Source organism: Gigantopelta aegis, chromosome 14, assembly GCF_016097555.1.
Source record: "Gigantopelta aegis isolate Gae_Host chromosome 14, Gae_host_genome, whole genome shotgun sequence".
Taxonomy (NCBI): Eukaryota; Metazoa; Mollusca; class Gastropoda; order Neomphalida; family Peltospiridae; genus Gigantopelta; species Gigantopelta aegis.
In genome coordinates, this window is record NC_054712.1 from 54726917 (window position 1) to 54742218 (window position 15302).

The window sequence follows — 15302 nt, forward strand, 5'->3', positions numbered from 1 at the left end:
TCCCCCTCCCCCTCTTACTCACTCCCATCTCCTGCTAGAGGTTCTAATGTCTAATGAAGATGTTTGAGATGAGAAGCTAATACAGTGTTATTTCTAAATGAACTCATAACCAGAACACAATAATATAACAGCTGACACCCTCCCATCCACCCCACCCCATCCCAGCTCCTGCTAACCTGTTAGAGATTCTGTACAACATGATTTGTCTAATGAAGATGTTTGAGATAAGAAGCTAATTCAGTGTTACTTCTAAATGAACTCATAACCTAATCACAGTAATATAACAGCTGACACCTTCCCATCCACCCCCTCCCACCCCCTCCCAGCTCCTGCTAGCCTGTTAGAGGTTCTGTACAACATGATTTGTCTAATGAAGATGTTTCAGATAAGAAGCTAATTCAGTGTTATTTCTAAATGAACTCATAACCTAATCAGTTATATAATGTCTGACAGAGTTGCATGACTGCGAGCATTAGCACTATGCGTTACGTGTATTATGCCCTGCCGGAAATAGCTTGGCATGGTTGCTGATAACTGCCACGGATAATCACCGAATGCACACAGTGATGATGTATTCATTTAGAAGAAAATAAATTAATTATTATATCGGCTGACAGATTTCACAGCAGGGTATCTTCCTCGGTGTTCGCACAGTCTAGTTCAGTGTTCCCACGATACTCAGAATCCCATTGTTAAGTAGAATGGAACTAAATGAAATTTATACGGTACTTATAATCGGATGTATAGATATTTTGAATGTGGAACTGATATTACATCAGTTATATAAATGTTGAGCTATGTGTATATGAAATATTGAAGTAAGAAGAATATGATTCTAGTTGCTATTTGGTAGGTAAAGACTTTGTGATGGAAGCAGGTTTCCTCTATAATTCTGTAGAATAAGTGTTAACTTCGATGTTAGCTTCTATGTCACATACATTTAGCTAGAGCACCAGCTTGGTGGAAGAATTCAATTCCCTCGGTTGACCTATTCTCCGATTGTTTTTTCTCATCCCAACCAATTCCCCACACATAGTATATCAAAGGCTATGGTATGTGCTGTCCTGTCTGTTGGAAAGAGCATATCAAAGATCCCTTGCTGCTAATGGAAAACTGTAGCACGTTTCCTCTCCAAAGACTGTGCACTATGACTAAATGTCTGATACCGAATAGCCGATGATTAATTAATCTATGTGCTCTAGTGGAGTAGTTAAACAAAATGCAAGCAGAAAGTTAAAGTTTGTTTTGTTTAACGACACCACTAGAGCACATTAATTTATCAATCAGTGGTTATTAGTCTTAAAGGAAACCTGCTGCATTTTCCCATTACAAGCAAGGGATCTTTTATATACAGTTTCCCTCAGCCAGGACAGCACACACCATGACCTTTAATAGTTGTTGTGCTAGCACTAGATATTATTAACAATAATGAAAATTAGAAACAAATCAGAGATTGGTTGCACTGAAGTGGTTCAGTCCTGTGACACAAGAACCGTGGAAACATCAACCTGCTAACTGGCAATAGAAAAGGCTCTAGGTTTGATATGATATTTTTGATAGTTGTGCAGTGCCATACAATATTATTAATATTTACACACCTGGTTTCAACCCTTTGACAAGCACTCTACTGACTGGGCTAGCAGGGGCGTAGCTAGGATTTTTTGTTTGGGGGTCAACTGAGTAGTTAATAGTCTAAAACTCCTTAAACGGTTATTTTGCGTTATAAAAAATGGCTAGATCCCACTCCCTTTCAAAGAAGAAATGCTTGAAGAACGTGATACATTAGAACACCACTACCAACCACTCGTTAAGCTGCATAGAAAACTTCTTTTTCTCAATCATTTTCTTTTCCTGTTCTGTGGGGTTTTTTCTGCCAGCCATGTTGTGAAAACCCAGGTACAGATACACGTGAACACGATGTCTGTGTGTGTGTAGTGTCGACTGTGTCCCTGTACGCGATACATCAACACACATTCTCATGTCCAACCATCACCTCTCAGTGCCATCTCAGTTCATTATGAGTCTGATCAATCATGTGATAAATCTTAACAAATACAGGCCATGCAAAGTGTTAAAAATCTGACTTAACTGGACTTCTGGTTACCTGGTTATTTCTCCAGGTTACCATCTGTTCCACTGACTAATACCTGAGACCATTTTGTTGCACAAGATAATCAATTTATCATGAGCGTGAATTGAAAGGTGTGTACTCAACATGTGAAAGGAGTGGCATGTAACCTAGTGGTAAAGCACATGCCTGATGTGTACTCAACATGTGAAAGGAGTGGCATGTAACCTAGTGGTAAAGCACATGCTTGATGTGTACTCAACATGTGAAAGGAGTGGCATGTAACCTAGTGGTAAAGCACATGCCTGATGTGTACTCAACATGTGAAAGGAGTGGCATGTAACCTAGTGGTAAAGCACATGCCTGATGTGTACTCAACATGTGAAAGGAGTGGCATGTAACCTAGTGGTAAAGCACATGCCTGATGTGTACTCAACATGTGAAAGGAGTGGCATGTAACCTAGTGGTAAAGCACATGCCTGATGTGTACTCAACATGTGAAAGGAGTGGCATGTAACCTAGTGGTAAAGCACATGCCTGATGTGTACTCAACATGTGAAAGGAGTGGCATGTAACCTAGTGGTAAAGCACATGCCTGATGTGTACTCAACATGTGAAAGGAGTGGCATGTAACCTAGTGGTAAAGCACATGCCTGATGTGTACTCAACATGTGAAAGGAGTGGCATGTAACCTAGTGGTAAAGCACATGCCTGATGTGTACTCAACATGTGAAAGGAGTGGCATGTAACCTAGTGGTAAAGCACATGCCTGATGTGTACTCAACATGTGAAAGGAGTGGCATGTAACCTAGTGGTAAAGCACATGCCTGATGTGTACTCAACATGTGAAAGGAGTGGCATGTAACCTAGTGGTAAAGCACATGCCTGATGTGTACTCAACATGTGAAAGGAGTGGCATGTAACCTAGTGGTAAAGCACATGCCTGATGTGTACTCAACATGTGAAAGGAGTGGCATGTAACCTAGTGGTAAAGCACATGCTTGATGTGTACTCAACATGTGAAAGGAGTGGCATGTAACCTAGTGGTAAAGCACATGCCTGATGTGTACTCAACATGTCAAAGGAGTGGCATGTAACCTAGTGGTAAAGCACATGCCTGATGTGTACTCAACATGTGAAAGGAGTGGCATGTAACCTAGTGGTAAAGCCTGATGCACGGTCAGTGAGGATCGATCCCCGTTGGTGGACCCCTTGGACTACTCCTTGTTCCACCCAGTCCTCTACAACTAGTGTAATAAGGAAGGAAGGAAGGAAATATTTTATTTAATGACGCACTTAACACATTTTATTTACGGTTATATGGCATTGGACATATGGTCAAGGATCACACGGATATTGAGAGAGGAAACCCGCTGTCTCCACTTCATGGGCTACTCTTTTTGATTAGCAGCAAGGGATCTTTTATATGCACCATCACACAGAAAGGGTAGTACATACAACAGCCTTTGTTACACCATTTGTGGAGCACTGGTTGGAACGAGAAATAGCCCAGTGGGCCCACCGACGGGAATCGATCCTAGATTGATGGCACATCAGGCGAGCGCCATGTTATGTACTATCCTGTCTGCATATAACAGATTCTTTCCTGCTAATCAAAAAGAGTAAACCAATGGTGTGGCAACAGCTGGTTTCTTCTCTAATTATCTCTGTGGTTCTTAACCATATGTCTGACACCATATAAATTAGTATGAACATTTACTAATATTAATGAAAAAAGAAAGGAATATTTAGACTAGAGGGAAACAAACCAAGACAAGCTGTTGGATGTCAGATATGAATATTCATGTTATTGTACACAAAATATGTAATGTGAAATGGAGGTATACGAAAAAAAACTCCAAACAAATTGTGGGAAATACTCAAAACAAATTGTGGGAAATAATGTAAAGAATTTGTATATTGTCAATGTCACTGAGGCCAGGGAAATACCACAGAAATACATATCATGGCATGAAGACTCTTAGTGTTGTAGAAAATATGTGTCTTCATGAAGGCTAAGAAGAATAATAACTTACAAAACAGAAGAATTCATTGAGACTAAGGGATATAACTCTTACACAAAATATCTCTAAAAGCAGGTAAAATATCTCATTTAACAATTTTTTGATGCATGGAAGAATAAGGGGATAACTTATACAAAAACTATTTATTGTTATTAGCCTTTTTGTAATATATGTGTGTCACTTTTTGTAACATTTTGCTAGCTATTTTGATACATAACATAGACAACAGAATGCATTATACGTTTACAGCCAGTTAACCTGTGACAGAGTAACTGCAGAAAGATTTACCTTGGTCGTACATCATACTTATCAGTCTTGTTATCAGCTCTGGCAAATGGTGCAAAGTAACTTGGCATTATGGGTAATGCATTGCCCTATCTGACACCCTTCTGTATTAATTTCCAATTGCCAAACATTTGATGTGGATTTATTGCCTTGTACCCTTGCTAGAAATCTGAACACAGGTTTTATCTACACAGTGGAGTGTTTTGTGTCCTTGTGCTCTCAGAATCGGCTGCTTTGTACCTCTACAGAAAATTGTCCAGTGATCTCTACAGAAAATTGTCCAGTGATCTCTACAGAGAATTGTCCAGTGATCTCTACGGAAAATTGTCCAGTGATCTCTACAGAGAATTGTCCAGTGATCTCTACAGAGAATTGTCCAGTGATCTCTACAGAAAATTGTCCAGTGATGTCTTAGAGCCCTTGTCAAGAGAAGGGGTGGGACATAGCCCAGTGGTAAACAATCTAGGATTGATTCTCATTGGTGGGCCATGGTATGTGCTATCCTGTCGTTGGGATGGTGCATATAAAAGATCCCTTACTACTAATGGATTGAAAAATGTAGTATATAAACCTTTGACTATATGTCAAAATACCAAATGTGTGGAGTATGCCTTTAAATAAAACATTCCGTCTTTCATTCCTTGTCAAGGGCAAATCTAGCTAAATCGGTAGAGCTCTCGCATAACGTGCTTGGGCCATAGGATCAAACCTATTTGGCTGACCCTTTTTTGGTTTTTGCTATGTTCTATCCTCTGCCTTACAAATGGTATATCAACGGCCATGGTATGTGCTATTCTGTCTGTGAAAAAAAACCATTGTTGCTAATTGAAAAATGTACTTGGTTCTCTTAATACTATATGTCAAAATTATCAAATAGCCGATGGTTTAAAAAAAATGAATCTGTGTGCTCTAGTGGTGTCATTAAACAAAACAAATTTTAACTTTAACTTGCCCAGGACAGCACACGTACCACATTAGTTGGATGTAAGCATGACTATGAATGAATGAATGAATGAATGAATGAATGAATGAATGAATGAATGAATGAATGAATGAATGAATAAAGAATTAATAGATAAAATAAATAAATAAATAATAGATAAAATAAATAAATAAAATTTATCATAAATCACATCTCTGACCACTGAACTACATTTTCAACCCTTTGCCCTGCTTCCCCACCCTCATCCCAACTACTACTACCAAGCCATTCTTTTCTTCCTGTCAATGCCAATGACATTGATGAATGCGGCATGATGTGTGAAGACCACATTAGTGGAGACTTAAACACTGGGATGTAGAAACACACTGCCTCACTGGCCTGACACAACACATTAAGACTTGCCAGACTTGCAGAAAGAGTTCCACCAATTTAGTTGTCTGAGGATAAAACTGTTTTGACAGAAATCCATCTCACTTCCTGGTGCCATTATTCACTTCCTGCTCTCTGTCCGTCAGAAGATTGAAATTTGTACTAAAAAGATTTTTTTTTTTTTTTTAATCTGTAGTCGTAAAAAGTTTCATTGTGTCTGAACATAAACAAAAAGGGATGAATTTGAGAAGGCTATATTTCTTAAACATATGTTTAAGCATTGTAAATATATATAGTAAAACATGTGTAAGAGAAAAACAGGGTTTGTAAATTTTGATTACAATGATTCACCAAAAAAGTTTCAAGAGTGGATAACTCTTTATTTTGTTGGTGCTTGACCAAGGGCAGATAACTTGTTTTCAGAGTTTCAATAGTTATGAGCAGATAACTATTTTGTAAGTCAGTTTTGATTTCAATGTATTTTGAGGTTTGATCAAGGGTGGATAACTCTTTTATTTTGTCCAAATAGTTTTGGTTTTTGTATACATTGTTAAGTTGGATCAAGAGAAGTGAATTATATTGTGAAATATTGTTTTTAGATGGTGTTATTTTCTTTTATAATCATCACTAAATTTACACGTATTCTGTTACTATTTTTTCAGGCGTCACCATAGTGATTGCAGGAATATGTCCGATCACCCTCATCATCATAAACGTCGCCATAGAAACCATTGCTCACATAATCTGGACGAGAAGCCGAAAGAAAGCCAGGACCGGCGGAACTACTACCTGGACCTGGCGGGCGTCGAAAACAACACCTCCAAGTTTCAAAACAATCCATCAGTTCCAACTGCCGGGTCGGGCTTCGTGCAGACAGGTCACCACAGGTCAAGGTCGCATGACGTGGCGACCACCAAAAAATACGACAATGTGCAAAGAGAATCAGAACGTTTAGAAAAACACTTGGTGGGTGTGAAAGAGGAACAGCACACGAGGTCAAGGTCGTTTGACCCACAGGAGGTGGGCGTGCATTCGCCGAAGGGACAGCCGAAAGTGCTGACATCGCCCCACAAACACGGCGGTGGCGGGGGTAAGTTCCGGCCGGTGAGTCTGCCCGCGCACGTGACGACGACGACAGTGCCGGCGACAACGATGTCCCCACACTATCACCGGCGACACCGGCATCGCGAGAAGGACCACGGCCTCGCGATGCAGCAGGTCGCGGAGTGGATTGAGAGGGAACATTCGTGGGAGGTGGAGGGCGAGAGGCTGGTGGTGCAGAGACACGAACACCACCACATCCACGAACACCACCACCACCACCACTACCACCACTACTATGAGGCGTAGACGTGGGGGTGGGGTTGAGAGTATATGAGAATTTGTGAATAAGATGAATTTAAAAAACAAAACAATGTTTAGTAGACTACTTCTGGTGTGTGGAATGGATTGAGTCAAGAGTTCAGCAGACTAGACTACCACCACTACTACTACAAGTTGTATATGTGGGGGTGGGTGGGTGGGGATTGTATGTAAGGATAGATGTGTGGGGGTATTCAAGTGTGTACGTGGTGGGGGGGGGGTCCAAGTGTATATGTGTGTGTACGGGTATATGTGTATATGTGTTGTGTGTGTGTGTGTGTGTGTGTGTGTGCGAGTGCATTGAATAAGATGAATTAAAAACTACAATATGGTTTAGATTTCTGGTGATATGGAATGCATTGAGGCAGGAGATCAGCAGACAAGACTACCAACTCTACTGTGAGAATTCCATTTGTCCATAATCCGTATGCATATATGCATACATAAACATAATCCACAATGCATATATGTATGTATATATGTATATATGTGTATATATATATATATATATATATATATATATATATATATATATATATATATATATATAAACATAATCCACAGTGCGTATATGTATGTATACGTAAACATAATCTAATATGCATATATGTATGTGTACGTAAAGATAATCCATTATGCATAAAGTGATAGAACATGCCAACACATAAAAGACCCATAAAATAGAAACTACTCAACATATTTACATAGAATTTGATTGTTGCAGATTATGCATTATGTTTTTGTTTAAGCATGCAAATTGTGGACAAATGAAATTTGCACCTAAATGCATGTGTGTGTGTGTGTGTGTGTGCGAGTGTAAGTGTTTGATTAAAAATTATAATTTATATGGTTTAGACTTGGAATGGAGTTTTGCAGACTAGACTGTACATGTGTTCAGCATGGTGTGGATGGCTGAAAAAAGTTGCATGCAGGCAGCCATATTGGTTTTTTAATGAGTTCATCAGATGTGTTCCAAAGAAAATCAAGCATAGAATTAAAGAGGCCATCTTACAATTAACTTAGGGGGTATGTTCCAGACTTGATTGATCATTGGGTAGGAGGCAACTTGTTTTTATACCCAACACCCACAGAATAAAACCATGAATGTCCTAAATGGTAGGGGAGGTGGATTTATCTTCCCTTGATCACCAGGTGGAGATGCTGATGTGTCTATATCTGAAAATGTTTGTAATGGGTCAAGGTATTTATATACCAAGTTCCATGCTTTTAGCAAAAAGTGCACAATTTGATCAAACATTGTGTTAGCTACCCCATTAGTAAACATAGGTGAAAAGATGTGGCAGACACAGGAGAAATATAAAAATCGAACCCACCCCTAGGTAATCAAGTCTGGAACAGGCCCTTACAAATTTAGAACCAAATAACCTTTCTAAACCTGATGTCTCCAAGGTCCTCTAACAAATTAAGCACAGTGTTAACATTAAGTCTGTTTTACTATGAATTAAGATCAGTTTGTCAGTGGTACTTTGTGAAACAGTTATTTTCCTTTGACATTTTGATCAATACAAAATCGTTAAAGTTGGCCAATTTTTTAATGCATTTGAAGAGAAGAATTTATTTATGCATTGCCAGCAGCATGACATGACAAAGAAATCTGGTAATCACTGTGTCATTGCTGAATGCACCATCTTTAATTTGCTTGCGTCCGATGGTCAAAGGAAGATGATTATTCTGTTGTGTTCTCGATCCATATGGTAGCCATTTAGTAATGAAATCCATGCAGTTTAGCAGCCAACAAAATAAAAAATTTAAATATGATTTAAACACTGTGATATATAACACCAAATCAGAATTACTTATAGTCCATCCCATTTTTTTTTTTTGTAAATAATTCCAGTTTTGTTTGATGTAAGATGAAAAGTAAAAGTGTTTTAAAAATAAATAAAAACTACTATTTTAGTGTGCAATTTAGAAAACAATTGGCTCGGAAATAAATAGCTTATATTAAATTCTGTAGTATAAAAAAAGGCATTCCTTGTGGGATCTATATGTTTCTGATGCATAAAAATCAATTTAGATTAATTAAAAATAAAATTAACTAATAACTGTGCTTATATTGTATGGTTTTCATAGAAACAGAAATTACCAGTAAAAAAAACCCGCAAACTTGACAAATAGTTTGATTTTCAAATATGTTTGGGGGTTTTCCAAATTTATATGAAAATATCAGTTTTGGTGTCATTTTAAAATCCATTTCTCTTTTAATTCTACTACCTACTAGTATACATGATGCCTGTTTGTTGTGTGGTATGGTATGGTCAGGTGGTTAGGTCTGCTGTGAATAACTGTGATGAATTTGATAGTATTATTATTTAAGAGCAATCAAAAAGCCAGACACATAGGTGCATTATGATCATACTTTTTGATTGTTCTTGAAATGATGTAAGACACACCCTGATTGGATCAAATTACTTTGTCTTTACAAGATCTAAATAGGGCACAGTTCATTGGATAATGCTTCAGCCACAAGATTGTTCTTTTGAGTAAAATTATCTATTCTTCTTACATGGATGCTTCATTGTTAATTCTAACTGCAAAGTGGGCCTTGCCAAATGTGAACTGAAATCTAATTTGGCAAATATATTTTATAATAATTCACCAAGAGTTTTTATTTTGTCACATTTTGTTTTTTGCCAAGAGAATGTTGAATTTGGCTATATATTATTTTTAAAATTAGCCAGGTTCTTAACCATATTTTTTTGGTCCTCGGAAAGGCTCAGATCTTTGAACATGGAGATCTACATAATTTGTATATTTGCCATGCTTTGTTCTGATTGGCCACAAGTGACCTTTGCCTTATCACTGCCCGTTTGGATTGGACAGGCAAGCAATTACCTTCATCTACCTCTGACTCGTACACTGCTTGCCATTATCAAGGTCATTCCACATCACCTAGATTTTCAAGTTGCATGTAGGCCATACATGGAGTACTAGTATATTGATAAAATAAAAAACCCCACTAAAACCCCCACAAAAAACACATGGTTAGAGATTTTCGAAGCTATCTTAGCACATATTATCATCATATAACCATCGTAAGCTATGATGTCACAACACATGCCATAGCCTACAACAGTTTTACAATATCATGGCACTAAGATAGCTTTGAAAATCTGGGCACTGAGTGATATCAGATGTTCTGTGTGAGCCAAGGTTTCATATTAATCATTGAATACATTTGATAGTAAATGGGTGTTCAGTCTAAAAATGTATTAAAATCTTTGGATTTTTCTACACTTGACTTTAGTTTCACATGAAACCTGTTCATGTCATTGTTCTTTGATGAAAAGAACACGATGACTCAAAACCCAGGAACTATTAGTCTCAGACTCTGAGTAGAGTCTTGAGTCTCAGACTCTGAGTAGAGTTTTGAGTCTCAGACTCTGATTAGAGTTTTGAGTCAGGCCAGATTCCAAACACTTCAAAGACTTTGGTGTATACTGTAATTCAGTATATGCATCATTAGTTAAAATAAACACCCAGCATTGATAGTTCATTCCTTTTGTGGATACCGTAATTCAGTATATGCATCATTAGTTAAAATAAACACCCAGCATTGATAGTTCATTCCTTTTGTGGATACCGTAATTCAGTATATGCATCATTAGTTAAAATAAACATCCAGCATTGATAGGAATAACCGTAATTCAGTATATGCATCATTAGTTAAAATAAACACCAAGCATTGATAGTTCATTCCTTTTAAGTTAAACTTTGCTTTGTTTAACGACACTACTAGAGCACAATGATTAAGTAATCATCAGCTGTTGGATGTCAGACATTGGTTAATTCAAATTTGGATGCTTATTTAGAAAAAAGAAAATCGATGCAAACATTTACAAATAATAAAGTAATAAAACTACAACTTGTCACATGTGCCTAATCCATTTGTTTGGAATGTTTTTTAAAAGCAATAAAATATATATGAAATCAAACTAAAGAAAGACATTTAGATGTTACAACCTTCATGAAAAAGGCCTTTGGCAACATGCAACAGAACCAATAAATCTTGTGCCCAAAATCTGACGACTCATTTCCTCCAATAACCTCACAATATTGTTGATCACATTGTGATCGCATGGTATCTTGATGATAGTAAGACGTGGAATGCCTTGTTATTTTGTAACTATTTATGTACATTTGATGTATATTTAAATCTCTGTACATTTGAAAACTAAAACTCCACTAATGTGCTAGTCATTGTATGTACTCTTTCAAATTTAAGCTTGAAAGAGAAAAATGTGTTGTTGTGTTTTTTGTGTTTGCCCTTGCTGCATGTTGTTTATCGTGTTTGATATGTGAAGAGCTGATAACAGTATTTTAATAAATTATATATTAATGAGCTGTGTGTTTGAGAATATAATTGTGACATTTTTGACGATTGTGTGATTGTGAGTAAAATATTCTCCTTTTTCTTTCATTGGATTTGATAGAATATCAATTTATTTACTAGCATTTTAACTTGTTGAAAATATTGTTCATTGTTTGAAATTATTTTTTAAAAAGCAACAAAAAATAATTTGGGATTTTAATACATGTATTTGGATTTTCTTTTCTTTTTTTAACAAAATTGTGTCTTAAACATGAAAGTCATTATTAAGTGTTATGTCACAATTTTGGATATAAAAATTGGATTTTGAAAAGAAAAATATTACATTTGAGATATTTATACACTGTATGTGAATTTTGTGTATGTGCATGTGTGTGTTCGTGAGTGCATGTGTGTGTGTATGTGTGTGTGTGTGTGTGCAAGTGTGTGTGAGTGCGAATGTGTGTGTTTAAGAGATGTGAGAATGTGTGTATATTAAATATAGTGATATGTAAATGCAAAGTGCAGCATTGTGTGTGCAAAAATGTAGATGAATTGTGAATTGCTCAAATCCATGCATGATATTTCTAGATGTTTGTATATAGATTAGCCTATTGTGAAATGTAAAAATAGTGATCATATACCTTCATCTACACATGAGCAAATGTTAAGCACCATTATTCTGTTTAACCAGTAAATAATATATCAAAGAAAAACCTATTTATGTGATTTTGTCATGCATTGTAACAATGACAAAGTGAAGTCAGAGAAGTGTTTGTTTATAGCAAACTGTTTAGTATCATATTTAGAGTCAAACCTGCTTTAGTAGCCACCTGTAGTAAGCAGTCACCTGTATTAAGCAACCACCTATGTTAAGAAGACAGTGTTATTCTCCTACATCATCTAATACAGTATAAACTGAACTGTATTAAGCAGTCACCTGCATTAAATGGCCATGTTCTGATACTCCTTATGGTGGCTGGTTAACACAGGTTTCACTGTATTTTGTTCCTGACATCATATTCAATACTTGAGAACAAATTGCTGTTAACCAGAAAAACAATATCTTATGACACGACAGTAGGTTTCTTCATGTTCTAAACTCTGTTGCATTGAAATGTCATCCACTAACCAATGATTCAGATTATTTGGACATGCTCAAAATGTTATAATGTTGCAGGCTAAATATTGAAAAACATGAAAGAAACATTTGGCAAAATGATTTAGGCCCCCAAGTTCAGCTAGCAAACGTTTCGCTAACGTTCGTGAACTATTTGATTGGTTCGTGACATGGACATTTGGTTTACTGTGAAGTGCATAAACCAGTCTAGCGGATGTTTTTCTTCTTGGTCTGGCTGAACTCGGCTCAGTTCAATATTGGTATCCAAAATAAAAAATTAACAATTCAGTTCTGGATCATTGTCTTTAACTATTTTCATTTGTGAGCACCAAGTTGAGGTTGCCACCTAAACTTATGAGTGGTATGCATGGTTATTTGTACACTTCCGATGTTTTCATTGACAGCCAATATTTCATTTCATTTCAACTTATTTAATGCTTATATCCAATTAAGGTTCAAGCATGCTGATCTGGGCACACACCTCAACTATTTGGGCTGTCTGTGTAGGACAGTGGGTTAGTTGTTAATGGTTAGTGAGAGAGCAGAGGGTATAGTGGCCTTATACCTACCCACTGAGTTGTTAAAACTTGCTGTGTGTGGGAGCTGGTACCAGGCTGTACCTACCAGTCTTATATCTGATGGCTTAACCATAATGCCATCAAGGCCGGTGATAGCCAATAGTCCCCAATACGACAGCACAAAGATCTAGCTGCCATCAACCAAAACATCCAAAGTGTGCAGTAAACATGCCTACCACTCGTAACTGATGTTGCAAAATGCGATAAATAAGTTTGTCACAGTAAGAGGTGGGGTCTAAAAAGTTTGAGGTTATACACATTTATTGCACAGTTTTGTCAGTGATAAAACGAGGTGAGCATGGTACAAATTTAATTAACAGTACAGCTGCCAATCTTGATTCAGTGAATTTTCTGATAATTGAGTAATCGTAGAATGATGCTGTTAATTCGGGAATCCCAGAATGATGCTGTTAATTCAGGAATCCCAGAATGATGTTTAACTGTTGCTGTGTGTATGTGTATGTGTATTTGTGTATTTATTATGTCGGGTACCAATGTCTGTACATTGTATGCTAACAAGTCACTAAATTCTGTTACTATTAACTGTGTGTATTCAAGGATCATAGTCAACATATGGAGTCAAAGATCTGAGTATGATTTTTTTTTTTTTATATAAGGAGAAATATTATAATGTGTATTTATTACATAATTCTTGTCACTAATATTAACCTGAACACAAATAATGTTTAAAATGTGTGGTGTATGATTTTATTCTGAGAAGGTAATATGCTAAAAGGCTTGCCAGGCAGAGTTCATCACATGTTCCAAACAGTATAAAGTTTACTTGGTTTTGGGGTTTTTAAATCCCACTGCCACTTTTCCTTTTACTCTTTTGAATTCCATCTCATTTCTTCCCAATCTGGCAACTCGTCTTATCTTTTAACTTCTTTCGCTGTCCACCTCCACATCCCAGTCCTGGTCTCTCCAACTGCGACAGGTGCTTGTCTCTTGTGGCTATCCATGCCACACACCTGCCATTCCACATCAGCTTTTAGCTGTGGGCTTAGTCTGACCACTTCGGAGAGTGTTTAGTAGTTACTTCTGGCATTGTTAAGAGGCACTTGTAACCACCTACTATGCTCCCCTACTACCAGCCGTCGTTAGTTGGTGAACAGTATAAATTGATGTCCTACATTAGTATTTTTATCCCACGGTGCAATGATAATAGAGGATAAAGATAGGTTTCTTTTTTTTGCTTCAGTATACACTTGTACAGTGAAACCCCTCTAAACTGGACACCCTTGTTACCAAGACAAATGTCGATTATAGAGGGTCTGATTTTGAGAGGTTTCACTGTACTTGTATTTAGGCCTTTCCTTTTGAAGATGCCAGAAATATCTGTTGTTCCTTAATTAATTTTGTTTAGTATCTTATTGCAGCAGTAATAAAATATATCTGATGCAACCACAGATGTATAATAACAACCGTCATTCCAAATGTAGTTCTAGCTAATACTCACCGGCCATCTATCATTGTAAAGACTTAATTTAAAACAATTAACTATACAAATTTATTGTAGCATCAATAAAAACTGAATACTATGAACACACATGTATGGTTATACCGTTGAATTCCACAGTGTACTGTAATGGATTCCAGTGCTCATTGCCCATCCATCAGTGCCAAGGCTGACAATACACTTTTATTATGTGTGCGATTTTACTTTCAAAAAACATTTGGATAGATGAATTCCAGTGTTAATGTTCTACCCATATTGAAATCATTCTCTCTTGCACACAATACACACATCGTATGGACAGTATTTTAATGGCAAACATACTGTTTTACATAATCTGTTGAAAATATGTTTTGTAATGTTTCATTATATGTGGAGGTGTTTAAATATTCTTTGTTGCATGCTTTAGTTTGATTCTTAGGGGTGAGATAATGAATTGCCGGACAATACACTGGCTCATTTCCAAGCATTTTATCAGACACAATCTCAGTCTGTTAATTACAGTTAAAAGAAATTGCTTAATTAAATGAAAAACTTAAATCTACAGAGATAATTTGATTTCCTACAAAACATTATTTATTGATGTAGTTCTTTCAGGGTATATGTGTTAGTTTTGTTGTGTGCATTCTTTGTCTAGCTGTTAACCTGACAGTACCTTACATCTTGGGGCCCCATTCCACTAAGCAATTTTATCACTAGGATCATCTTAAGTGCATAGCTACCTTATGCACTTACGGTGATCTTAGCGTCAAGATAGGTTTGTGGAA

The 15302-nt window shown here is 36.8% G+C and overlaps 1 protein-coding gene across 4 annotated transcripts in view; it reads left to right on the forward strand.

Annotated features, from left to right (window-relative positions):
• LOC121388169 (protein naked cuticle homolog 2-like) overlaps nucleotides 1-7251 on the forward strand; it is a 135968-nt gene extending 128717 nt beyond the window's left edge. For 2 of the 4 annotated variants that reach the window (XM_041519410.1, XM_041519413.1), the window contains one exon: nucleotides 6352-7250. In XM_041519410.1, coding sequence (XP_041375344.1) covers nucleotides 6352-7039 — 688 coding nt within the window. In that variant the 3' untranslated portion in view covers nucleotides 7040-7250. Of the gene's footprint in view, nucleotides 1-6351 lie in introns of all 4 variants that reach the window. The other 2 variants (XM_041519411.1, XM_041519412.1) reach the window with 2 other exon arrangements.
• The last annotated feature ends 8051 nt before the right edge of the window (nucleotides 7252-15302 follow it).